The 26350-nt window shown below is 47.8% G+C and overlaps 2 protein-coding genes across 2 annotated transcripts; both read left to right on the top strand.

The window, feature by feature from the left end:
* Nucleotides 1-597: 597 nt before the first annotated feature.
* On the top strand, nt 598-3131 carry CCNO (cyclin O). Its single transcript, XM_012775724.2, has 3 exons — nt 598-1245; nt 1783-1968; nt 2423-3131. The coding sequence occupies exons 1-3, from the start codon at nt 859-861 to the stop codon at nt 2906-2908; spliced, it is 1059 nt and encodes a 352-aa protein (XP_012631178.1). The 5' UTR covers nt 598-858; the 3' UTR covers nt 2909-3131.
* Nucleotides 3132-6906: 3775 nt separating this feature from the next.
* Nucleotides 6907-13632, top strand: MCIDAS (multiciliate differentiation and DNA synthesis associated cell cycle protein). The gene is made up of 7 exons (XM_012775699.2): nt 6907-7023; nt 7109-7205; nt 7385-7476; nt 11422-11494; nt 12035-12258; nt 12885-12995; nt 13192-13632. The coding sequence occupies exons 1-7, from the start codon at nt 6907-6909 to the stop codon at nt 13630-13632; spliced, it is 1155 nt and encodes a 384-aa protein (XP_012631153.1).
* Nucleotides 13633-26350: the final 12718 nt, after the last annotated feature.

Genomic DNA, 26350 nt, shown 5'->3' with positions numbered 1-26350 from the left:
CAACCCTCCAAATGTGTTCTTAAGCCTTTGCAGACTTAGCTTAAGCTGGCTTAGGGTGGAAAGTGTGTGAGAAAGTCTTTACAGGACTGAAGACTTGCTGTTTGAGGTTCATAGGGCAGTTTTCTGTCTTGTGCACGAATGCCTGGCTGGCTGGACTAGCTCCTACATACACAGCAGCACAGGGGAACCTGCAGAGACTGCACCGTGAGCCCCCGGAAGGAAAGGACACTGGCTACTCAGGTACTGACTGAAACGAAAAAACACAAATGCAGTTGAATTAACACTATGGCTTGGTGGGATCACTGAAGAAAATTTCTCCTGTGCTGACAGAATTCTAGCCAGACCTTGGTTTGGAGCTCAGAAGCAGACTTTTACAAAATTACCGACCTGGATTAGAGCCGGCATGGAAAGTGCTCGAAAGTGTCAAGACCATCTGGCCAAGGACAGGGAGATGCCCCTGGGAGAATCTCTTTCTCGGGCCCAGCCGAGCCCCTCAGCGGGGCCTGCCGCTCACCTGGCCGCGCCGCCGGTTCCGTACTGCTACGCGCCCAGCGCGCCCGGCTCCCGCAGCCGCCCGGGCTCGGGTTGCCTGGGCAACGGCGGACGCGGGCGGCGGAAGGCGGGCACCGCTGCAGCCCCTCCTCCCGCTGGCGGCCCGCGGTGGCTACGCTGCGTGCGCTCTGGGGGAAGAGGTTTTCCAGCTGGGAAAGCGCGGCTCTTGCGCCGCTCTGGGCTCAGCCAGTGAGCGGGCAGAGTTGTGATAGAGGGAAAGAGCCCACCGGGTACTTAAGGACGCACCTGCGTTTGCAGCCCGCCGCAGCCGGGGCGTCGTGGGTAGAGCGGGCACCCGGCTGCATCATGGTGGCTCCTTGTCCCACCAGCCCGGCGAGCCCTGCCACCGGGGTGGGGAGGCGGGACAACGACCAGAACCTCCGCGCCCCGGTGAAGAAGAGCAGGCGCCCGCGCCTCCGAAGGAAGCAGCCGTTGCAGCCCCTGAACCCGTGCTCGCTCCCCGGAGACTCTGGAGTTTGCGACCTGTTCGAGTCCCCCAGCTCCGGCTCGGACTCCGCAGACAGCCCCACGGCCTGGGCTGGGCGGCGTTGCAACCCCTTGCCCGGCCCTACCCAGCCGTTAGTGCAGCTAGATCTACAGAACTTCCGCGACTACGGCCAGAGCTGCTACGCCTTCCGCAAGGCTCAGGAGAGCCACTTCCACCCTCGGGAGTCGCTGGCGCGGCAGCCACAAGTGAGGCGCTGGCACAGCCAGCTCCCCGCCGCCACTCTTCTTGCTCTCCCAGGCTCTCTCCTTTCCCGCTGTGTCCGCCCTGCCCGCGCCAGCCCAGTTCCTGCTCCCAGTGGAAGCAAGAAGGGGCCTTGGAGGGGCGGGTCCCCGCCTCGATTTACAGATGGAGATAAGTGGGGCCTAGACGGCTTACGGGACTTGCCCCAAGCTGGCTAGTGTGAGAGAAGTTAGTTTCTGGGTTCGAGTTCAGACTCCTACCGACCTTGGGCCTGTTAACAATCCTGAGCTTATTTCTTAATTTGCAAAATGGGCCCCCTCCCCTTCCACGGAATTGCTGAGAGGATTACTAGAGGTAGTGTGTGTGAAGCACCCAGCCGAGCGCAGGCGTTCCAGCTCCGCACCGCCCGCGGGTTTCCAGGTTTCCAGAACATTTAGCTTTCCTCCCTCCGGGGAAGCTCCCCGGGCCCTCTTGGCCCTTCTCTTGCGCAGCCTCTCTGTGCCCTAGGCTCAGCCGGCCCGCCCCCTCCTCCCTCCCGGCAGGTGACCGCGGAATCCCGCTGTAAGCTGCTCAGCTGGCTGATCCCCGTGCACCGCCAATTCGGCCTCTCCTTCGAGTCGCTGTGCCTGACGGTGAACACTCTGGACCGCTTCCTCACCACCACGCCGGTGGCTGCAGACTGCTTCCAGCTGCTCGGGGTCACCTCGCTCCTCATCGCGTGCAAACAGGTACCTCCACGCGGCGTCTGGGGGGCGGGGAGGGCCAAAACGGCCGCCCAGCTCTCCAGCGCGCAGGATTCAGTGCTGAGTTCCCTGGACTCCTTTTGGCAGATGTTTGCAAATTTATACATCCCTCAGCCTTAAGATCACAGTTCTCTACAAACAGTCCTGTCACTCAGCCTCCAAAGAAATAGGCTGTAGTCAGTCCCAATCAGCTCTCCGTGGCACCTGTATTCTAGTTTCCGGAAAACTTTCAAAATTTACCAAACCTTGTTTTGGACATTAGAGGAACTGTGCTGGAAGTACGCCCCAGGTGACTTAAGTGACTGCAGTGGAGAGGTGAAGTACAGGCCATCTTTCTGGAAGGACTGGGGGATTCCCGGTTTTCTCCCCGAATTCAGACTGGGGTGGGTCTGGGCCCGGCAGCCGCCAGGCGGGGGACTGAGAGCGGCCTGTGTTGCAGGTGGAGGTGCACCCGCCGCGCGTGAAGCAGCTCCTGGCCCTGTGCTGCGGCGCCTTCTCCCGGCAGCAGCTCTGCAACCTCGAGTGCATCGTGCTGCACAAGCTGCACTTCAGCTTGGGCGCTCCCACCATCAGCTTCTTCCTCGAGCATTTCACGCACGCTCGCGTGGAGGCGGGGCAGGTTGAGGTCTCCGAAGCCCTGGAAGCGCAAGCCCTGGCTCAAGGCGTGGCGGAGCTGAGTCTGGCCGACTATGCTTTCACCAGCTATGCCCCCTCCCTGCTGGCCATCTGCTGCCTGGCGCTGGCTGATCGCATGCTGCGGCTCCCGCGCGCGGTGGACCTGAGCCCGGGAGAGCACCCGGAGGCGGCGCTGCAGGACTGCCTGGGCAAGCTGCAGCTGTTGGTGGCCATAAACAGTACCTCCCTGACTCACATGCTGCCCCTTGAAATCTGCGAGAAGTGCAGCCTGTCCCCGAGCTTGAAATAAAACAGATCTTCTGTAACCTTTTATTCGTGGGCCCAGCTGTTGGACCTCCCATTGCTTTAGAAGAGTGTAGTATTGGTCCACAGAGAGGGGGCCAGGGCTCCTGGTTTGTCAGCTGCAGGTTGTAAATAGTGCACGAAAGTAGCATCTAGTAGTTTATTTCTCTGAGAACACACGAGGGAGCCGAGCCTTTTCCCAATAAATAGACTGTCGTGATTTGTCTGAATGCCATTGCACGTGTCTGTCTGCCAGGAGGGAAGGTGAAGTCAGCTCAGGGATATGGGCGATCGCCAACGTTCAAGGGATCCTCCTCTCTCTCCAAATCTATCGTTGGTATCTCTGTGCAGGAATGCCAGATCGGGCGAGGTCCTGGATACCAAGGTTCCAGAGATAAGGCGAGCCAGGGTCACTTGTAGGCTTGAGTCCTGCGACCCTCATGTCAGGAGGCTGGGACTGCGCACCTACGGGGTTCCAGAGGGCGCGGGTGGAATGTGGGGCAAGATAGAACCCACAAAAGTCGATGACATTTGGAGCGGCCAGGGTTGCTCTGGCAGGTGCGACGTAAGCAGGGCTGGGAAGCTTTGGGGACCACGCAGGCGCATTAGCAGAGGGCAAAAAAAAAAAAAAAAAAAAAAAAAAAAAACCGAGAGAGACCCAGGGACCGAGAATCCCAGGTGCAACTAGCGGATGTTGGAAAGAAAGGATTTGCAGGTGGTCATGGTCATTGCAACTCGAGCCCATTTACAATCCCATGGTTGAGCTGTTCATGAAGCTGCATGTAAGCCCAGGGTAACAATGACATAAGTCATAATGGCTATATTGAGTGCTTGCAATGTACCAGATACTGTGTTCATTCAGTGTTGGTTATTTCAACCTTCTAACAATTCTATATAGCAGAGTCTGTTATCCCACTTTTCAGAGGACACTGGGGCACAGGGGTAGCCATAAACAGTACAGGTTATGGCCAACAGTGGAATAGCCATGATTTGAAGACAGGTGATATGAGTCTAGACTCATGCTCTTAGCCACACCTCTCAACTTCTTCCACTAATAGGTCTCTAGAAATTCTCAAAAAAACCCAAAAAAAACCTGACGTAAGTGCTGAGCAAGTTACTCAATGCTGTTCATTCAATAGGGCTATAAAGAATATATTTGGAGAGCCAGCACAGTCCTTCCTTACCTCCAGTCATGTTACAGGACTTGTGTTACAGATGAGAAAACTGTGCTGGAAAATGAGAGGCTTGCTGGAGTTCTTTGACTCTATAGCTGTCACAGTATCTTCAGCCTCACTGTGGTGAATCTGCTGCAGGCCCTGAATCTCAGCTCTGTCACCTCCAGCAAATGTCTTATGTTCTCTTGATGCCAGGGTGGTTGTGAAGCTTAAATGAGATTAAGCTTAAGTGTTGTGGGGTAGCATAAAGCAGTGATTAAATGAGTGGGCTCTGGGCCCCTATGCCTATGTCTCAATTGTAAAAATAACAATAGCACCTATTTAATATGGTTGAGGTATGGCTCTAATGAGATGCTCTAAACAAATCCCCCAGCACAGATCCTGGCACAGGGGAAGCCCTCAAGAATAGAAGGCTAGTGGTAGCCTGCATGATGATGGGAGGAGAAGGATTATGCAGAAAAACGTGGATCAGACAACAGAACAAGAGAGAAAGCAAATATGGGGAAATGTTAACTGGGAGTTCTTTGTTGCACTGTATTTTCAAATTTTCTGTATGGTTGGAAAAAAAGCATAAGTTTGAGGGAAAAATCTCAGTCACATTCCACTACATTTAGAATAATCAAAATATATGACAAAAACAAAAAGCAAACAAACTCAAAGCATATTTAGAGAAACTTCTTTGCACTTCTCTCCAAATGCATCTTCCAAGTGCTCTCCAGAGCCAGGCGTGCCTTACTTTGGGTCCCTTGGACCCTTCTTCTGACATGTTGATAAGCTCAGCTTTCTAGGAACTTCCTCTTCTTTGGCCCAGGAAGTGGTAATCTCTAAACTGTTTGGGGGAAAGCTATTCTGTGTTGGTGAAAAAAGAGGAGAAGGAAGATCATATCAACTGTCACCAGTCTCAGATTATCTGGGAACCTCTGCCTGGTTGTAAGGGGGTGGAGTCTGGCACTTCTGCAAAATAGTAACTTTGGGAGGAGGTGTCTTCACCAGTGTCTACTCCATCACTCAGCCATGATTGTTATGGGTGACTGGTTCCAGAATCATCCAGAGTAGGAGTCATATAATCATTCCATTCCAGTTTCTGTTGTTACAGAAAATCTATTGTACAATGCCCATATTTCTCTACCCTAATTTGGAACTCAATGGTGATTACTGGGAAATGGGCTTATGCTGGAAAATCTTGTCTCCGTGTGTAGAGATCTCCTGGAAACTCAGCTAAGAACTCCCCTAATCTTTTACGGACTGGAAAGTGGGTAAGGATGGAGTGGAAATAAACTTGATACTGGTTGTACTACCCAGGAATCAGGAGACATAGCCAGAAACAGGCTGTGGGAAGCTGGAAGCATAGCTGAAAAGGCTGCTTAAACAAACAAACAAAAAATTCTATTAATTTACCCTTACTAAGCACCAGTCACTTTACATAAATAATCTCACAGCAACTCTATTGAGGTCAGTGTTACTATTTTTCCTAAACACTTAGGGCTCACAGACCTGGTCCTTGGGCACTCTGACCTTAAAGCCAAAGCTCCTCACCATCAGCTACACCACACCAAGTCCAGCTGGCTGCCCTCACCCCAATACAGTTCCTGCATCTATACATGGGTCAAAGGGTCTCTAAGTCAATTCCACTCCTACCATTGGGTTACCCTCCACCACTGTTAGGGGTATTTGTTTCTTACTCCAGAAAATGGGTGGAAATAAAAGAGGATGGTGACACTTTAAAAGAGGATCTTTCACTACTACTAGGTATAAGGGGAAAACAAAGTGCCCAATAGGAGGGTACACAAAGATTCCCATTTCAGATGCTTGTTCAAATTGGACGAATATGAGAAGTCCTGAGAGAGGCCTGTCACCAACGATGCCCCTTTCTGGGAGATGCCCCTTCTTGGGAGAGGGCTCAGGCTGGGAAATGGTAGCTGGAAATGGTGGCACAGCAAGGTGGCCCGCGGTAAAGACAGCAGCACAACGTGGCGATGGGCAGCTGAGGCCACGAGGGGAGAGAGGACAGGGTTTGGGGGAATTTGTCCACCTTGGCGTTTTCAGGAACTGGAGGAGGGTTTGTAGAGTCACTTTTTCTTAATTTACTCTTTTAAAGGCTGTGCTCACAGGCCACTGTCCAGAAAAGTGTGGGGCTGGGAGTGGGGGCGCGGCTGTTGGTATAAAGGCCAAGAGAGAACAAGTGGAAGTCCGCAAGTCAAGACCCAGAAATGCTGCCCAGGTTTAGGGGAAGGTGCTGTTCCAGGAAGTCCCTCCTGCAATTCTACAACCCCACTAAATCCTGCAGGGCAGAGCAAATGCGGAGCCTGGCTTTGGCGAGTGTCACTCCACCTTTATTTTGTGCCTTGTGGCTGGAGTGGGAAGAAAAGGAGATGAGAATCGTTAACTTTTCCATTCCCGCTGTCGCAGAGCGGGAAGACGGAACCCAGAGCGAGGGACGGCTGGCGCTCGCCCGCCCCTCCTTCTTTCCCTCTCTCCGCCTGGCGCGGCGGCGCCAACGCTAGACGAAAGGGCGCTCGCGGGCGCGGGCCCCGCGCTGGCGGCTCCCGGGGGAAGCCTCGTTGCCAGGTTGGGTTTGACGCCTCCGCCCGCGCGCAGATTGTCCGGGCTGAAGGCGCCACCTCTGGCGCTCGGGCGCGAGCCTCCCCTCCCGCGCGGCGGGCCTCCCCTCCTCCCCGCCCGCCCTCCGCACCTCCTCAGCCGCCCGTCCGCCCCTCCCCGGCCACGCGCCTTCCCCAACCTCCGCCGGCTTCTGAGCCTGCAGGCGCGGGTGTGGGCCGCCATCCCAGCCTTGGCCGTCGCCTCCGAGCAGCAGACACCTGGTGGCAAGATGCAGGCGTGCGGGGCCGGCGCGGCGGGACGCCGGGCCTTCGACAGCATCTGCCCCAACAGGATGCTGGGGGTGCCGGGCCGGCCCCTCGGCAAGCCCGGGAAGCTGGAGAGGAAGGTGGGGCCACTGACTGGGGCCGGGCTGGGTCTGCGCTCCGTGCCCCGAGGGCTGACCAGGGTTCGCCGTTTCTGTGCCCCGCTAGTTCGCCCCTCCGCGGAAGTTCTTTCCCGGATACACTGGCTGCAGCCCAGTGTCGGTGTACGAGGATCCCCCGGACGCGGAGCCCGCTGCGCTGCCAGGTGAGCCCCCTGGCACCCGCGCGACCCTTCGGGTTCCCCACGCCGGGTGGCTGCGGCGCGCGCGGCTCCGGGGAGCCTCTCTCCCCCGGGCTCTGACGTCCCAGCCGGGGTTCCAGCGGCAGGCCTGGCGGAGAGGCTCAGGGCCCGCCCGGGGCGTGTCTCCCGGTCTCCCCGCGCAGCCCTCACCACCATAGACCTGCAGGACCTCGCGGACTGCTCCTCGCTACTCGGGTCCGACGCGCCGCCTGGTGGTGACCCGGCCGCCTCGCAGGTACCTCTCCTTGTGGAGCCTTGCGTAGCCCAAACCCCGACTCGGGAGCGGTGGGTTTATTTCCTCAAAGGCTTGTCTGGGGCCAGGAGCGCAGGCACATTTAGCTGGTGGAAAAAGGCGTCGTGCAGCAACTTGAGCCTCCTAGATCAGAACTTCCTCCTCCCTCCTAGTGTGTTATGAAAGCCACATTTCCGGAGCTGTTCTGACCAACTTGGTACAGTGGGGCTCACCTGGGGGGCTTCCTGCCATTTCCCTCCCCATTTATTCTGGAGCACAGGCAGCATGGAAATCAGCTCTGAGGGACCAGGTGGGTGGGTGGGAGTGAAGTTGCGCTCTGGGCGCCTGATGCATGTCCTGTTTTCTCAACATCCCCTTTCTGGCCATTCACTCACCGTTTTCATTCCATGAGTATCTAAGAAGAGTGGAAGTCAATGAATAACTTCTTTATCAAGACTGAAAAAGAAGAAGAAAGTCTGCATTTGGAGACAGCAGGAAGGACAAAGGACTCTGGAAGAAATCTGACAGAAACATTCCTCTCTGCAGAAGTGACTCTTCAGCACCTGTCCCACAGGATGCTGGGGGTGCCGGGCAGGCCCCTGGGCAAGCCGGGGGAGCGGGAGAGGAAGGTGGGGCCACTGACTGGGGCCGGGTTGAGGTCTGAGTGCCCCATGCCCCGAGGATTCGCTGTTTCTGTGCTCGGCTAGTTCGCACCCCAGGGAAGTTCACTTTTTATTTATTAATTTTTTTCTCATCCGCTCAGAAGAAGGAAGTTCACTTTTTAAAAGGTCCTCTTCTGCCCTTCTGAAAGTTCTATTCACTTACCGTCATGGGGCAAAAGGCATTTGACTTTTTTCTTTTCTCCTAAACCTGTTTTATTTTATTTTTTTTACTTCCATCTCAGTTCCACCACTTGCCAGCGCTGACCTTACCAGGCAGAGGATGGAGCCTCCCTGCACTGGAGTCTTGGAGGCCAGAAGCCTGGCTCATGGGTGGGATATGAAGTGCCCAGAAGGACGGGAGGGCTTAGCCAGATGCGACTCACAGGAAGAGTGCCAGTTCTGTCTTCCTGGCAGCAGGTGCTAGAGCCTGGGGACAGGCCCAGAAGACTTTTAGAAGTCTCTAAAAGACTTGACCACCTCCCAGAACTGGGAGTGGCGTTGGAGCAAACTTCTCAGGCCTTCTCAAAGGCCTCTTACAACTATGAGATAGAGCTCATGACATAGCATAGGTGGCTGCTAAGAGCAGAGATTGTTAAGGAAAGAGGTAGGAGTGGGCATTGTACTGCAGAGGCCATTTAATTGTGCTTTTTTGATCTGGATGCTCAAATAAGGAAAGAGAATGTCTGAGCAAGAAGATTCCAACTGACTTAGAGGACTAGGTCACTCCCTTATCCCAACATATTATTTTCCAAGTAACAAAAACCAAGCAACTCTTGCTGAATTTTTTGTTTAAGTATACAGAATTTATTTTATTTTTTATTTTTTTTTGAGGCAAGATCTTGCTCTGTTCCAGGCTAAAGTACAGTGACATCATCACAGCTCACTGCAACCTCAAGTTCCTGGGCTTAAGCAATCCTCTTGCCTCAGCTGCCCAAGTAGCTGGCACTATAGGCGCATGCCATCATACCCGGCTAATTTTCTTTTTCTATTTTTTTGTAGCGACGGGCTCTCACTCTTGCTCAGGCTGGTCTCAGACTCCTGGCCTCAAGCAATTCTCCTGCCTGGGTCCCCCAAAGTACTAGGATAACAGGTGTGAGCCACCACAGGCAGATAGTATACAGAATTTAAATTTGACATCATGTTCTGTGTTAGTAATTTTCTTCCTTGCTGTTACATAGTGGAGAAATGCCAGATTTATGCAATTGGGAAAGTAGGATTCAAAGTTTCAAGGACAGGCCATGCCTGTAATCCTAGCACTCTGAGAGGCCGAGGCAGGGGGATCACTCATCAGGAGTTCAAAACCAGCCTGAGCAAGGGTGAGACCCAGTCTATACTATAAATAGAAAGAAATTAATTGGTCAAGTAAAAATATATAGAAAAAATTAGCTGGGCATGGTGGCGCATGCCTGTAGTCCCAGCTGCTTGGGAAGCTGAGGCAGAAGGATTGCTTGAGCCCAGGAGTTTGAGGTTGCTGTGAGTTAGGCTGAGGCCACAGCACTCTAGTCCCAGCAATAGAGTGAGACTCTGTCTAAAAAGAAAAAAAAAGTTTCAAGGACAGAGCTCACACCAGATGGACCAAATGGTCCAGGATTTTTCCTGGGAAAGACAGAGGAGAGAGAACACTATGGGAAGAACCTCTAGGAAGACCCTGGTTGGTGTACACTCAGTTCATATTTCCCAGTCCCTTTCCTGTTGGGGAAATGGACAGAGAGAGGAAGTGCTCTAGAATTGTTTGGGGTCAAGAATAGGCCAAAACCTGGGATGGCATAGGTGGTAGCATTTGCTGGGCCCCAGTGCCTGAGCTGGCCTCCAGTCTCCTCATGGTAAGGTCTTGTCTCAGATTCCTGCTGAAAGGGAGACCTTTCAGTACTTGAAGAATGAGTCTCATTTCTGACTTATTCAGTGACAGCAGAACTCCAGGATTTGTCTGGGGCCCTCAGTCCTTCCTTTCTCAGCTCCTTTTTCCTCATAGCCTCAGTGTCCAACCTGTGCTAGGGGCCTTCCTGCCTGACTCTTCCCTCCCTGAAGAAAACTGATACTTGCACATTCTTTGAAGTTAGGACCAGGATAAGTTCCTCTTCCCAGAAATATGTGAATAGTAAGGAAGGCCTTTGGGGAGAACAATGTGATTAACACAAAGGAATAGATGAGTAAGGGGAATCATGGAATAGCTTTTTTTTTTTTCTAGCTGGCATATTGGCCTCACAGCATGGCCCCTGAGAGCTTCTCCTTTTCGAAGGGCTGGCCGCCTTTGCTGGAGGAAGCCAGGTTTCCTAAACAGAGAGAAAAGCTAGAGGCAATGAGTTATAGAGGAAAGAGGGTTGAAATAGGTAGCACTGCAGGGCAAGAGTCCCCATTTCAGAGCTGGGTGACTTTGGCTAACAACTTCTCTGAGCCTCAGATTCTTCAAGTTGAAGAGGGATCACTTTCCAGGCCTTGCCTTCTTCCTGCACTGGTGTGAGGATTAATTTTAAAAACTCTATGTAAAAAAGAGTTTCATCAACTGTAAATGTTCTTGATTTAAGGGACTAAGAGGGTCCCTGGGCATCCAGCTTTTTGCGCACCCGGGCACCCTGCAGGAGCCCAGGAGAGTGTACAGTTCAAGATGTTGGAGGTGCAGCCTAACTTTTTGTGAAACTGAAAAGAGCAAGAGTGGCCACAGTGCTGTGCGCTGAACAGAAGCGTTTTCCATAGCATCCCGGGTCCCTCGAATCATAGCCTACCCTTCCTCTTCCGTTGTGGGAGTGGGGGTAGCTATGACCAAGACTTGGCGGGAAACACGGCCTCAAGTTACTGCTTCGCTGATCGGGTCTTGGGAGGAAAGACCCGGCATTTACGAGGTGCTCTGTGCTGTTAAAGCGATGGCTCCGTGGCGGGTCTGGGGTAAGTCGGAGCCGGGTCGCAAGGCGGAGGCACGCGGGACTGCGCGGCTGCCCGAGGCCGGGCGCCAGTCCACCGCACCGCCCGCTGAAGGACTGACCGCTGACACACCCGCGCTCACGGTGTCCGCGCCTGGAGGGAGTCGCGAACTGCAGCCTCTGGGTCGGGTCCGAGCTCCGTGCGCCCCGCTCCCCACCGTGGCGGTGCGAGTCTGCCGCGTTCCCTGACCTGGCTGAGTCTGCCGCGTTCCCTGACCTGGCTGGGGCTTGAGTTTTCAGGTATGAGGCTGGGCTGCAAACGCGAGTCAGACCCGCAGCTGAGCCTTAGAGGACGTCTGTCGGTCTAGGAAGTGTCCCAGACCAGCCGGAGTCGACGTTAACTGGTTTGCACCTCTGGTTTATTTTAGAACCATTCCCTCCAAACGGAAGCAGCCTTCGACCTGCAAGATTTCAGAGACACGGTGGATGATCTCATTGCAGGCAAGTGAAGTCTCCTTGCAGTTAAGTAACAGCGGGGTTGCCTTCCACCCCCAAATCAGACTAGTTCAGATTTTGTGGTCCAGCCACACATCTATGACAATCCAGCAACTCATCAAAGGGTCTGGCTCTTTCATATTTAGAACATTCCCCTCCCTGCGAATGGAGAAGTTGACTGCTGCATCTATAGCTCTTTGTCGACTATGAGTTTGAGTTGTGGGAGAGGGAGCCCTACCTGTGATGTGACAGGAGAGAGGTTGAGGGTTAGCAGTGTTCAGAGAATCTGAGGCCTCTGTGACTTACAGGCCTTTGCAGGTTTTCTTGACTGAGTTCAGGTCAACTCAACAGGCATCTTTTGAGCACCTGCTGTGTGCGTATAAGATGTCAGGAAGGGCTTGGGAATCTTAGACGTTGTGGACCGAGGGGTGCTTTACTTAATAAAGGAAAATCTTCACATAAACCCTACATCCAGAGTGGCATTTTCTCCTATAGCTAGCGGGGCTAGAATTTGGGACTGCAAACCCAGCTCTCACTCTTCCCCAGACTCGTCCTCTTTGATGTCACCTCCCCTTGCCAGCGGAGACTTCCCCTTCTCTCCTTGCGATGTATCACCATTCGGGCCCTGCCTCTCCCCGCCGCTGGACCCACGAGCCCTGCAGTCACCGCCGCTACACCCTGCAGACGTGCCCCCGCCTGAGCAGTATTGGAAGGAGGTGGCCGACCAGAACCAGAGGGCGTTGGGGGACGCGCTCGTTGAGAATAACCAAGTAGGGACCCTGGGCTGGCGATCAGGAATCCTGGGGCGGGGACAGGGTGAAGAGCGCGGGGCGGAAGGGGAGGTTGCAAGAGCGATGATGCATTCCTGTGGGTGTCAGAACCAGTGGACGGGCTCGGGGTCCACGTGGCTGCTGTTGCTCCGGTGGCTCCGCCTCAGTTTCCAACTTCACTAAATGGGAATCTTATCCCACCAGATTTTTAATAGGGCTGCCAACATTTATCGAAGCTTTCTATGTGCCTGGCTCTGTGCTTATCAATTTACTTTCTCCTCTCGTTTAATACTCACAATCGTAGAGCTAGCTTCTCTTATCGGCCTCGTTTTACAGGTAAGGAAATCGAGGTATAGGATGGTTGAACTTCATAGAAATAGAACCTAGATCGCCTGTTGTCCAAGTCAGTTCTCTTCACGACCAGGCTACATTGAGGATACATTGAGATACATTTAGTCCAAGTGCTTTGTTTTTTTAAAAAAGTCATTCTCACCAGCGTGAATGCCATTGAGTTCTCAGTTCCTATGAGACGTCGGGACCTGGGTTTGATTCATACAGAATGTGCCGACAAGGCTGAGCACAGTGGCCTACCGCTGAATGTTTGGGTCTCCCCCCAACCCCCGCAGCTGCACGTAACGCTAACCCAGAAACAAGAGGAGATCGCGTCTCTCAAGGAGCGGAACGTGCAGCTGAAGGAACTCGCCAGCCGGACCCGGCACCTGGCCTCGGTGCTGGATGTAAGTGGGGCGCGGGCGCGTGGGACAGTGCAGGACGTCGGAACTGTTCCATGCACCCTCCACCCTGCTCCCTGTGTTGGAACCCGGCGGGGGCCAGGCAGAGAAGAGGACGGCGGGGGCGCGCGGTGCGCAGCGCACCCAGTTCTCCTGCGAGTCCCGCAGGCCCCAGGGCGGCGCTCTTCCCTATCTTCCTTAGAAGCTGATGATCTCACAGTCCCGGGACTGCGGGGCGGCGGCCGAGCCCTTCCTGCTCAAGGCGACGGCCAAAAGGAGCCTGGAGGAGCTATTCAGTGCTGCAGGGCAGGACTGCCAGGAAGTGGATGCCATCCTGAGGGAGATTTCCGAGCGCTGCGACGAAGCCCTGCAGAACCGCGATCCCAAGCGGCCCCGACTGCAGGCAGAGCCGGCGAACAGGGACAGCAGGCCCGGGAATCTGCACGGCGCCTTCCGGGGGCTGCGCACCGACTGCAGCCCGAGCGCGTTGAACCTGAGCCACAGCGAGCTGGAGGAGGGCGGCTCCTTCAGCACCCCCATCCGCAGCCACAGCACCATCCGCACCCTCGCCTTCCCTCAGGGCAACGCCTTCACCATCCGCACAGCCAACGGGGGTTACAAATTCCGCTGGGTCCCCAGTTAAGCTGAGATGTGGTCCCCCAAAACACTGCCCTGAATTTCAATTAAAATGCCTGGAGGCTGAGCGGGAACAGCTGGAACTTTCTCTAATCTGGTTTCCCAGAAGAACGCTCCCTGCAGTGAGAATGCCACCCTGAAACTTACTTTTTCAGGAACAAAGAAGTATTGATCACTGGTGCACTGTGAAGTTCTGCTACAAAACATTGTATTAGACCTTCCCCTTGTCACAGCGAAACTGTGTGTATGTATGTGTGTACCTATGCGTGTGTGTAAACACGTGTGTCACAGGCAATTAAAAATATTTTATTTATTTATTTATGGACAGAGTCTCGCTCTGTTGCCCTGGCCAGAGTGCCGTGGTGTCATCATAGCTCCTTGCAACCTCAAACGCCTGGGCTCAAGCCATCCTCCTGCCTCAGCCTTCCCAGTAGCTGGAACTATAGGGGCCCACTGGCTAATTTTTTCTATTTTTAGTAAAGACGGGGTCTCACTCTTGCTCAAGCTGATCTTGAACTCCTGAGCTCAAGCTGTCCTCCTGCCTCAGCCTCCCAGAGTACTAGGATTATAGGCGTGAGCCACCACACCCAACAAGAAATATTTATTTTTAGCAGCTTTGAATTATGTACTTTTAGAACAGGAAGGGATTTAGAAACCGTAGCTACTTGTATAGTTATATAATGTCCTAGTTTTATAATGAGGAAAAGGAGGCTCTAAGATGGTAATTTTCTACAACAGGAAGCATTATTGGAAACTTCCAATCACTATCATTAGTCATTTAGGCATTCTAGGCCTAGAAGCCCGGTCTCTGGGTGAATGTTTTAATACATCACTGAACTTCCCTCAGTCCTGGAAGGATGCCTACTTTCATTACTATTGAAGACTTTTATTTTAGCTGCAGAATAAAACATCAGGAAAGATAACCTAAACAGTTGTCTTAGGAAATTGCAGATTCTCAGAGTCAATGGGTTACAAACAAAATGGGTACTAAGGTTATAATGGTCATTCATATAATTTTGAAGATTTATGGTAAATGTTTACATTAATTATACATACAGTTTTGTTTGTGCAAACTGAATACCTACCCCCAAAGCAAACGTTGTTAATAAGAAATGTAAGTTGTTTTAAGAAAATGGCATATACCACATGAAAGAGTATTCACATTTTTTTTTTGCCAGAAACAAAGTGTGAAAATCTTGGTGAAAGATTTTGAATTCCATAGATAAAACTGGAATGTACATTCATGTTTTACATTTCTTAGCTTGATCTTTCTCAGCTTGATCTATATAACATGTCAGAAAAACTCCTCACATCAAAGCTTCAAAATGCCTTTACTTTGACTTTTCTTCTGTTCCCTTTTGTGTGGGGTTCCTTTTTCTGCTCTGTTCTGAAATTATGTGAGTGGCATATGTCAAGTAGTGATTTGGCCACCTTCACACTCCTCAACATGAGGGCTGCTCCTTGTGTTTGGGGGCTCAGTTTGGGCAAGCATCCAACTGTGTTACACCACACAGTGTTGCTGGTTCTGCCAGTCTGAGTGGAGATATCGGGTAACACCAGGAGTCGGGTAGGGTGACAGAACCTGCTGCTCCAGTTTGTTCTGTGCACACTGTTATCTGTACTTAAATATCCATTTAGAAACCAAAAAAAAAAAAAGAAAGAGAAAGGTGATAAAATAGACCACATTTCCTCATATTTTGTCTAACAAATGGACTCTTAAAAAATACAGTGGATGGTTTTGAATTTTTTTTTTCATCAGCTCAAATATAAAGTTTGGATCAGTACAGGATTAGAAAAAAAATAAAATAAAAGCAAAACCTCTCCCCCATTAACCTGTCCCAAAAAACAATCAGCTTATCAAAAGTCTTTTTCTCTCACTCCTGTACTAGTATTCTCATATGCATTACTTACAATAACTAAAAAGTTTAAAAAATATTTGTAGGTATTTTTTCCTGTGTGTTTTATGCCTGGATTTTTAAAAACTTCTTACTGCCTTTAATATTACAGCCCTCTGATTGTCATGTTGACCACTGGCAACTCTAACTGTGTATTTTTTATTTCTGGAGGTAAGGGGAAAATTCTTTTGTGAACTGATGGCACAAATGACTGACTTTGCATTAGTTAGCAGTAATAGAGTTTAAAAAAATTAGATTCATTCATTTATTCAACAGATATTTATTGACTGTTACTGAGAATCTCAGTAATACAGATATTAAGAAAACAGCAAAAGAACAAACACAACAATGTTGCCCTCATAGATCTTACTTTCTCCTGGGAAGAGATAAATACTAAAGAAGTAAATATATAAGTGCTATGAAGAAAATGAAGAATAGGATAGTGTCTTAGGATAGTCAGTTGTAATGAAATAGACTGGTGCCTTAAACACAGCTATTTATTTCTCACAGTTCTGGAGGCTGGAAGTTCAAGATCAGGGTGCTGGCTGATTAGGTTCCTCTTTCTGATTTGCAGATGGCCGTCTTCTTGCTGTATTCTCACATAACTGGGAGAGAGACAGTTCTGGTATCTTCTCATAAGGGCACTAATTCCATCATAGGGGCTCTATCCTCATGAGCTCATCTAAACCTAATTACCTCCCAAAAACCCCACTTCCAAATATCATTGCATTGGGGCTTAGGGCTTTTAACATATGAATTTTGGGGAACACAAACATCCAGTCCATTCCCAGTTTGGGAATAAGCCCTGTGGATATCTGGGGGAAGGGCATTCCAGGCAGAGGGAACAAGAAGTGCAAAGGTGCCGGGCGAGGTGGCTCACGCCTGTAATCCTAGCACTCTGGGAGACTGAGGCAGGTGGATTGCTCGAGGTCAGGAGTTCAAAACCAGTCTGAGCAAGAGCGAGACTCAGTCTCTACTATAAATAGAAAGAAATTAATTGGCTAACTAATATATAGAGAAAAAAAAATTAGCCGGGCATGGTGGCACATGCCTGTAGTCCCAGCTACTTGGGAGGCTGAGGCAGTAGGATTTGCTTGAGCCCAGGAGTTTGAAATTGCTGTGAGCTAGGCTGACGCCATAGCACTCACTGTAGCCTGGGCAACAAAGTGAGACCCTGTCTCAAAATATAAAAATTAAAAAATAAATAAATAGTCCGGGCATGGTGCCTTACTCCTGTAATCCTAGCACTTTGGGAGGCCGAGGCGGGCAGATTGCTCAAGGTCAGGAGTTCGAAACCACCTTGAGCAACAGCGAGACCCTGTCTCTACTATAAATAGAAAGAAATTAATTGGCCAACTAATATATATAGAAAAAATTAGCCGGGCATGGTGGCGCATGCCTGTAGTCCCAGCTACTCGGGAGGCTGAAGCAGGAGGATCGCTTGAGCCCAGGAGTTTGAGGTTGCTGTGAGCTAGGCTGACGCCACGACACTCACTCTAGCCTGGGCAACAAAGTGAGACTCTGTCTCAAAAAAAAAGAGAAGTGCAAAGGTCCTGTGGGGGCTGGGAGTTGGGGTGGGTGTGTGCCTGACTGGTAGGGACAACAGGCAAGCTAGTGTGGCCTTCATTTCAAATAGGACCAGGCACTATTCTAGTTGTTGGGGAGACAACCCTGAACAAAACCAGTCTTTGCCTTCATGAAGCATGCATTCTAGCGGGGAAGGCAGATACTAGACAAATAGACATTATGAACTAAAAATAAAATCCTAGGCCGGGCGCGGTGGCTCGCGCCTGTAATCCTAGCTCTTGGGAGGCCGAGGCGGGCGGATTGCCAAGGTCAGGAGTTCAAAACCAGCCTGAGCAAGAGCGAGACCCTGTCTCTACTATAAATAGAAAGAAATTAATTGGCCAACTGATATATATATATATATATATATATAAAAAATTAGCCGGGCATGGTGGCTCATGCCTGTAGTCCCAGCTACTCGGGAGGCTGAGGCAGAAGGATGGCTCGAGCCCAGGAGTTTGAGGTTGCTGTGAGCTAGGCTGACGCCATGGCACTCACTCTAGCCTGGGCAACAAAGTGAGACTCTGTCTCAAAAAATAAAATAAAATAAAATAAAATAAAATAAAATAAAATAAAATAAAATAAAATAAAATAAAATAAAATAAAATAAAATAAAATAAAATCCTAAGCCCCTGCTGACCAAATGGACCCCTCTTGGCCAAAGGGACCCCAGAGAAACCTTAAAACTCAGTTCCCAAACATTTGAGAATCATTTTACCCCTCCCTTGCTAACAGCCATCAGGTTTTACTTCCTAAGGGCCAGCCCAGCATTCTTTCCTGATATAAGACCACCAACCATGGAGTGGTTTAACAGTCTACAGAGGGCTGGGCGCGGTGGCTCACGCCTGTAATCCTAGCACTCTGGGAGGCGGAGGCGGGCAGATCGTTGAGCTCAGGAGTTCAAGAGCAAGAGCGAGACCCTGTCTCTACCAAAAACAGAAAGAAATTAATTGGCCAACTAAAAATATATAGAAAAAATTAGCCGGGCATGGTGGCACATGCCTGTAGTCCCAGCTACTCGGGAGGCTGAGGCAGGAGGATCACTTGAGCCCAGGAGTTTGAGGTTGCTGTGAGCTAGGCTGATGCCACGGTACTCTAGCCAGGGCAACAACGTGAGACCCTGTTACAAACAAAAAACAACCAGACAAAATATACACAGAAGGTTTTTCATGTCCTTGTTTCCCCTTTTTGACATAGAGGACAGCCATTTTAAAACGTGGACCCCATAAAACAACAGAAAGCCCCATTGCGCAGGCGCACAGTTCTCTTCGCGTAAATATTTATGACTCCTCCTATAGTTCATTAAATATGTCTACTTAGCCACCCTGGTCTGTATAAAATCCTGTTTCCCCGTTGTACCTCCCTTGAAGCTCGAGTCCCTGGCTTGTGTCCGGGGGCCCTGTTTTCAAGCCTGCGGGAATGGCTCCTGCGGGCTGCAAACCCTGTACGAGGAATAAAGCTCTCCTTTTCCAAATTATAAGCCTCGTTTTTCTTTTCAGTTAATAATTTATAATGTCTGATATATAACAGGTTATAAAGAAAATAAAGCAGCGTATAGGGATAAGGTGTGATAGGAGTTACCGTTTTAGATAATATGGTGGGGGTATTTCTAGAACAGTTTCTATAACAGTAAAATCAGTTTTAAAAAGGAGGTACACACATTTTATCTAGATTACTCCCAACAACGTGATCTCATAACTGCAACAGTTAGATGTTGTTGTAAAGTAGAGATTCTAAGACTGTAGGGTGTATCAGAATCACCTGCAGGGGTTATTAAAATGCAGCTTTCTGGGCCCCTCCTCAGATTTCCTGACTCAGTAAGTCTGGAGTGAGGCCCGAGAACGTGAATTTCTCACAGGTACCCAGATGATGCTGGCATCTGGAGCCACACTTTGAGACCCACTGTTGTAAAGAAGCCTTTCAAAGATCACTTTAGAAAACAAAAACCGACTGACAACGTTCTGCAAAGATTCCTATGATTTGGCATTAAGTTTTTAATGATAAAATCATATCCAGATTCAAAGGGCTTTGTTTCACACAGTTGGAAGTGATGGTGATATGCTTTGAAGAATGTTGTCGGATGACAGAAGATAGCTTCAATGATGATAAAGGTGCTGATTTGAAGAAGTAAGTGAAAAGCCTGAATAAAATTATTCATGAAATGTGTTAAGGACCTCGTTCTTCAACTTTGAAGTTGGGATAATAAAAGTTGTGAGGATTGAGTGTGGTGGAGCATATCAAATGTTTGTCACAGTGTCTACTGTCTGGTACTTAATGCGTGTTATCTGTTTGCATTAGTTTTCTACTGCTGCTGTAAGAGATTAACAAACTAAATGTGGCTTAAAATTAAACAAATTTATTATCTCATAGTTCTATAGGTCTGAACTCTGGGTTGGCTCACCTGGTTTCTCTGTTCTGGGTTTCTTGGAAATCAAGGTGTGGGCTGGGCTCTGACCAGGAGGCTATAGGAAGACTCCATATCCAAGTTCATTCAGTTGTTGGTAGAACTTGTTCCTGCAGCTGTAGGACAGAAGTCCATCTTTCTGCTTGTTGTAAGTTGAGGACTTTTCTGTACTTCTAGAGGTATCACTGTGGCCCTTGCACATGGGCCCCTACATCCCAAAGCCAGCCATGGTGTGTCAAATCCTACTCACACCCGAAATCTCTGACTTCCCCTTGTGCTGTATCTACCTTTTGCTTCCAACTGGACCAAATTGCCCAAGAACTAAAAATGTAGGCATGAGTCTGATGTCAAAGGTGTGGGTTACCAGGAGAGGAATAACGATGTCCTTGTCCACAGCTATATTCTGGAGCTTGTCAAGTGATCCAGAGAGCTGCTTTATTAGTAAGTGCTAGAGTACATTCACAACAGTTTCTTAACACTTTTAGGCAATTGTGGGGAGGAAATGACAGTTAACGTGAGTACCATTAAATGTAAGGAAATCAGGGTAGTAATTTGCTCAGATTCAATCATTTCTAAATTTAAAGATGTATAGCCTTCCTTTAGGAAAACACCTGTTCAAACTTGCATAGCTAACAACTATTTTCAATATTTACTTTTAGCTGCTTAACAAAATACTGGGTAAATCAGACATGACAATTATTGACATTCATTTGTATTATACTGGGAAAAGAAACTCCACGGATTTACTTAGGATTTATATGGGTAGCCAAGTAATAATTAGAAACTGCATTTAGTTATAGGATATGGAAAGTTCAATTATTTCTAAGCTATGCCATGGTTTAAAGCAAATACACACAAATACCATGTCCTTTGAATGGTAATAATAGTGCTGAGCACTTGCATAAGATCATGCCTACCTCCCAAGGTTTCAGCATTTGTATTGCATGTATTTCTTCAAAATGGAAGTTCCTAATATAGAAGATACCACTTGGGATTGCTCCAAACTCATAGTGATTCTCCGTTTTCTGGGAATAGACCCAAGTATACATAGCTGCATCTGTGTGGTTGGGCTTGTCACCCTACTTCTTCTCCCTGACCCCTCATCATCCTCATCACCACCAATAGCTGATTGAGCCAAGAGATTATTTTTTAAAACAGATTTACTAAGATATAATTCACATACTATATAATTCACCCAAAGTATACAAGTCAATGTTTTTTATTATATGCACAGGGTTTTGTGACCATCCCTACAATTTATTAACTTTAAAATATTTTTGTCCTTCCTAAATTCTGTACCCATTAGCAGTCACTTCTCATTCTCCTTCCCCATCCTTCAGCCCTAGGCAACCACTGGTTCATTTTCTGTCTCTATAGATTTGCCTATTCTGGACATTTTATATTAATGAGATTATATAATACATGGGCTTTTGTGACCATGGCTTCTTTCACTTGCTATAATGTTTTCAAAAGGAGAAAATTAAACATCAAAAAAAAAAAAAAGTGAAAAAAAAAAACTACCTGCTCGATGTAAGTCCACAAATAAAAAGGAGAAAATTAAACATCAAAAAAATAAAAGTGAAAAAAATAAAATATATGTTTTCAAAGTTCATTCATGTCATAGCATGCATCAGTACTTTGTTATTCCCAAATAATATTCCATCTATGGATCTTCCATATTGTATGTATCCATTCGTCAGTTGATGGATATTTAAGTTGTTTCTACTTTTTGACTATTATGAATAATACTGCCATGAACATTTGTGTACAGATTTTTATGTGTGTGTGTGTGTGTATATATATATATATATATATATATTTATCCCATGGTTAAGGATTTAGACATATTTTTTGTTTTTCTTGGGTATATACCTAGGAGGGAAATTGCTGGGTCACATAGTAACTCTATTACAGGTGTGAGCCACCACATCCAGCCTCAGGAGACTCTTGATGCAAGATAAGCCAATCAGAAATTCCCTTTCCTAGGAAAACTCAGACTTGGAACTAAGAGGTTTAGAGACTTGTATTCATTTTAATGTCATAATTTTGGGAGAATAGCCAGGTGTGATGACTCAACCCTGTAATCCCAGCACTTTGGGAGGCTGAAAAAGGAGGATTGCTTGAGCCCAGAATTTCAAGACTTGCCTGGGCAACATAGCAAGATCCCATCTCTAAAAAAAATAAATAAATAAAAAATCCCAGAATTCTGGAAGAAGATCTAACTCTTTTTATTTTTTTTGTTTTACTTAATTTTTTTCTTTTATTTTTTTCTGGGACTTTCAGAATCAGAGAAGATCCAAATCTTGATAACATCAAAACTTTAGAGGTAAGCACTATTCAGGATGGGGACTATAGTGGAGCCTTTCTAGTCATGACCGGCCATTAATGAAGTGAGCCCTGAATCTTGGAATAGTTGCATGTGTCTAAGAGAAGCAACTAAAACTCTCCATGTAAAAGGAGGAGTCACTTTGTTGGGTGAAGAAGGGTGTAGAGCAAAAGGACACTGACAACTGAGGAGTATAGACAGCTCCTCTCCTTTTTCTCAGTACAGAGAGGAGGGAGACCTTTGAGTGTGGGCTGACTGGAAAGGTGCTGTTGCCTGAGTGCTCTCAAAGCTTTGGAGGAAGGCCAGGCATGGTGGTTCACGCCTGTAATCCTAGCACTCTGGGAGGCTGAGGCAGGAGGATTGCTTGAGCTCAGTGGTTCAAGACTAGCCTGAGTAAGAGTGAGGCCTCCCCACCTGCACCCCGTCTCTACTGAAAGTAGAGACTTATCCTGGCATCTTGGTGTGCACCTGTAGTCCTACCTACATGGGAGGCTGGGGCAGGAGGATCGCTTGAGCCCAGGAGTTTGAGGTTGCTGTGAGGTAGGCTGACGCCATGGCATTTGCCTGGGCAATAGTGTGAGATTCTGGCTCAAAAACCAAAACAAAAAAAACCAAAAAAAACTTTGGGGGAAATCAAAGTCCTACTTACACCAAAGTCAGAAACTCCTGCAATATAGAGTCCTCTTAATATAAATAAACTCTATACTGGATTGTACGATAAGAGTTATGTGATTGCTGGATTGTATGATAAGAGTTATGTTTAATTTTGTAAGAAATTGCCAAAGTATTAATAGCTGGGTGTGGTGGCTCATGCCTGTAATCCTAGTACTTTAGGAGGCTAAGGCCAGGAGTTTGAGACCAGTCAGAGCAAAAATAGAAAAATTAGTCCAGTGGTGGTGTGTCCAGGACTCAGATGATGAATGAGGGAGTCCAGGCTCCATGCCTCACTGGTGGCCCTGATCCCAAAATCCCCATAGGAGCTCCAGGCACAATTGACAGGGGGGACTCCATTGGTGGACTTTCAATGGACACAGGAGCTACATTTTCTGTTCTAAATTCTAAACTAACTTCCCTTAGCAAGGACACAGTAGAAAACACCAAATGGCAGATGATGCCTGTATAGCAGGAGGGCCTGGAGGCCCCAGGGGCCCTGGAACTGGGGGGCCACAGTGGCTTCTGGGGAGGCTTTAGCAGTGGCATTTGGGGCCTGGGCCACAGTTGTGGTTGGGGCTGGGGCAAGGCCACAGAGCTTGCGGAGGCAAGAAAAGGACAAGGAGTGGATGCCCGTCACCAAGCTGGGCCACCTGGTCAAGGACATGGTGGCAGTGGTGGGGATATCTGGTCAGACCCAACAACAACCCACGCTCCAACCTCTTTTTTTCTGAGCCAGAGTCTTACTTTGTTGCCCAGGCTAGAGTGCTGTGGCGTCAGCCTAGCTCACAGCAACCTCAATCTCCTGGGCTCAAGTGATCCTACTGCCTCAGCCTCCCAAGTAGCTGGGACTACAGGCATGCGCCACCATGCCCGGCTAATTTTTTTTTTTTTTTTTTCCTCACACCACATCAACAGGAGCGGCTAATTTTTTGTCCATATATTTTTAGTTGGTCGATTAATTTCTTTCTATTTTTGGTAGAGATGGGGTCTCGCTCAGGCTGGTTTCGAACTCCTGACCTCGAGCAATCTGCCTGCCTCAGCCTCCCAGAGTGCTAGGAATACAGGCGTGAGCCACTGCGCCCAGTCAAGACACATAGACACATATGTAATTAAATTTTTTTTTTTTTTTTTTTTTTTTTTTTTTGAGACAGAGTCTCGCTTTGTTGCCCAGGCTAGAGTGAGTGCCGTGGCGTCAGCCTAGCTCACAGCAACCTCAAACTCCTGGGCTCAAGCAATCCTCCTGCCTCAGCCTCCCAAGTGGATGGGACTACAGGCATGCGCTGCCATGCCTGGCTAATTTTTTATATATATATATCAGTTGGCCAATTAATTTCTTTCTATTTATAGTAGAGACGGGGTCTCGCTCTTGCTCAGGCTGGTTTTGAACTCCTGACCTTGAGCAATCCGCCCGCCTCGGCCTCCCAAAAGCTAGGATTACAGGCGTGAGCCACAGCGCCCGGCCTGTAATTAAATTTTTTAAATTTATTTTTTCAAAAGGCTAATCAAAGCAGTGGGAGTGGAAAAGGAACAAAGACATTTGTAACTGGTTGTGATCGATTAGTTATAAACACCACTGCACTTGGACCAGCCCACATATGTATTTAACAATTTAAAATTGGAATAAATGCCTTGATAGAGACAGAGACCAGAGACCAGAGATAGAAAATAACAGTGGAGAAACCATTTATATAAGGAAGCTCAGCGAGTACGTCTCTGAGGAAGAGATTTTAAGTGTTCAATTTAAAATTTTATCAAAACAATATATACATGTGGTTAAAAAATAAAATAGAGAACTTATATGTAAAATAATCATCTGCCTCTTCGCATCTTCCCATCCCCACTCACTCACCAGATGCAGCTGTTTCTGGTACTAGATGCTTTCATGTCTTTAAGTCATAGCTGTGTATCACTGGCTTTCAACCCTGGCTGTCATTAGAATCACCTGGGGAAGTTTGACACCAGTCCAAAATGTGTGTGCCTCACCTGGAAAGATTCTGCTTTAATTAGTTGTGGTTCTGTTTTGGTTAGAGAACATACTTTGTAAGATTTTGATCTTTTGAGACCTACTTAGGTTTGTTTTATGATCCAGCATGTGGTCTAAATTGGTACATGTACCATGTGCATTAAATAGAACGTGTATTCTGAAGTTATTGGGTATAGTCACCTTTTAAATGTCAATTAGATTAAGGTGGTTGATATTACTGTTCAGGCACTCTATATCCTTACTGGTTTTGATTTTTTTGCCTTATCTAATACTATTAAAATCTCTACTGTGGAATTGTCTGTTTCTTCCTTTTATTCTGTACGCTTTGCTTCATGTATTGTGAAGTGCTATTAGTAGACACATGTATTTACAATGTTTTATACATATTTTAAGGTATTGATCATTTTATTATTATGCAGTATCCCCCTTTATCTATAGTGGTATCCTTGTCAGGTATTTTGCCTGATATCGATATAGCTACCCCTGCTTTCCTATGCATATTGTATGCATGGAATATCTTTTCCTCTTGTTTTACTTTCACTTGTTATCTTCTTAAAGTACTTTTTTACAGAGAGCATGTATTGGGTTCTTGCTTTTTAAATCCAGTCAACAATCTCAGCCTTTTAATTGTGGTGTTCAGTTTATTTACATTTAATGTAATTGTTGTCACTAGATTTAGGTCTGCATTTTGCCATTTGCTTTTTATTGGTTTCTCTGTTTCTTTTTTTCTCTGCCTTTTTTTAAAATAAAATATTGTGTTAGAATTCCATTTTAATTCCTCTATTGTATATGCATATCTTTTAGCTATATCACTTTGTATCACTTTTTTTTAGCAGTTGCTAATCTAGGGATTAAAAGCTGTATCTTCAATTAATTACAATCTACTTAGAGTTGTATTCAATGACTTCAGGTGAAATACACAAATTTTTTTTTATTTCATCATATAATGGAGGTACAAATATTGTTAGGGTTACAAATATTGCCCCTGCCCCCCCTCCCTCCCCCCGATGTGTCCAATCCCCCGGTGGTGTGCATCACACACGTTATGGAAGCATACACCCCTTTCCTCCTCCCCCCTCCCGCCTGCCCACCACCCGATAAAACGCTTTGTTTTGATTTTTTTTTGACATTTTGGCTACATTGTATATCTTTGCCTCTCCCTAAGAAGGGTTAGAGTTATGCCCTTCCCCTCCAAAATACTCGCCACCTGCCTAAGATTGGGTCCCCCCCCCCCCGAATCCCTGGTGAGCATTGCCACCATTTGAAAACCATAGTTTTAATCAGTCAGTACCAATTTGATGGCGAGTAGATGTAGAGCCCATTTTCCATGTCTTGTGTCTGGGTGCAGATGTCTTTATAATAGATGTCTTTATATATGTCTTTATAATAATGTCTTATGCTCTTTTGGGTAGATGCCCAACAATACTATTGCAGGGTCCAATGGTAAAATACACAATTTTAAACAGTATAATCTGTTGATCATCCTTTCATCGTTTTACTACTGTTGTCATATATTTCATAGATATAAGTTATAAACCCAACAATACAGTGTATCTCCCCTAAAAAACTCTCAGAAAACTATAAATAGATGAAAACTTCCTCACTCTGATAAAGGGCATCTACAAAAATCCTACAGCTAATGTTACTTAGTGTTGATAAATTATCCACTTTCACCATCCCCCAGATGGTGCGCATCACACTCACTAGGTATGTATATACCCATCCCCTCCTTCCCCCTCCCACCTGCCGGACACTCGACAAATGTTTTTCTTTTTTTCTTAACATTTTGATTGCATTTTATATCTTCGCCTCTCCCTAGCAAGGGTTAGAGGTATGCCCTTCCCCTCCACAATGCTCACCACATCCCTCAGAGGTGGGACTACCCCTCCAACCCCC

Source organism: Microcebus murinus, chromosome 11, assembly GCF_040939455.1.
Source record: "Microcebus murinus isolate Inina chromosome 11, M.murinus_Inina_mat1.0, whole genome shotgun sequence".
Lineage (NCBI taxonomy): Eukaryota > Metazoa > Chordata > Mammalia > Primates > Cheirogaleidae > Microcebus > Microcebus murinus.
Note: the sequence above shows the minus strand (reverse complement) of the source record. Positions and strands in the feature narration are given on the sequence as shown.

Bases quoted from the DNA above. Each gene is read 5' to 3' on its own strand.
- CCNO (XM_012775724.2), top strand. From the start codon at position 859: ATGGTGGCTCCTTGTCCCACCAGCCCGGCGAGCCCTGCCACCGGGGTG. The intron at 1,246-1,782 runs GTGAGGCGCTGG...CCCTCCCGGCAG, and splicing joins CGCTGGCGCGGCAGCCACAA to GTGACCGCGGAATCCCGCTG. The intron at 1,969-2,422 runs GTACCTCCACGC...CCTGTGTTGCAG, and splicing joins TCCTCATCGCGTGCAAACAG to GTGGAGGTGCACCCGCCGCG.
- MCIDAS (XM_012775699.2), top strand. From the start codon at position 6,907: ATGCAGGCGTGCGGGGCCGGCGCGGCGGGACGCCGGGCCTTCGACAGC. The intron at 7,477-11,421 runs GTACCTCTCCTT...GGTTTATTTTAG, and splicing joins GTGACCCGGCCGCCTCGCAG to AACCATTCCCTCCAAACGGA. The intron at 12,996-13,191 runs GTAAGTGGGGCG...TATCTTCCTTAG, and splicing joins ACCTGGCCTCGGTGCTGGAT to AAGCTGATGATCTCACAGTC.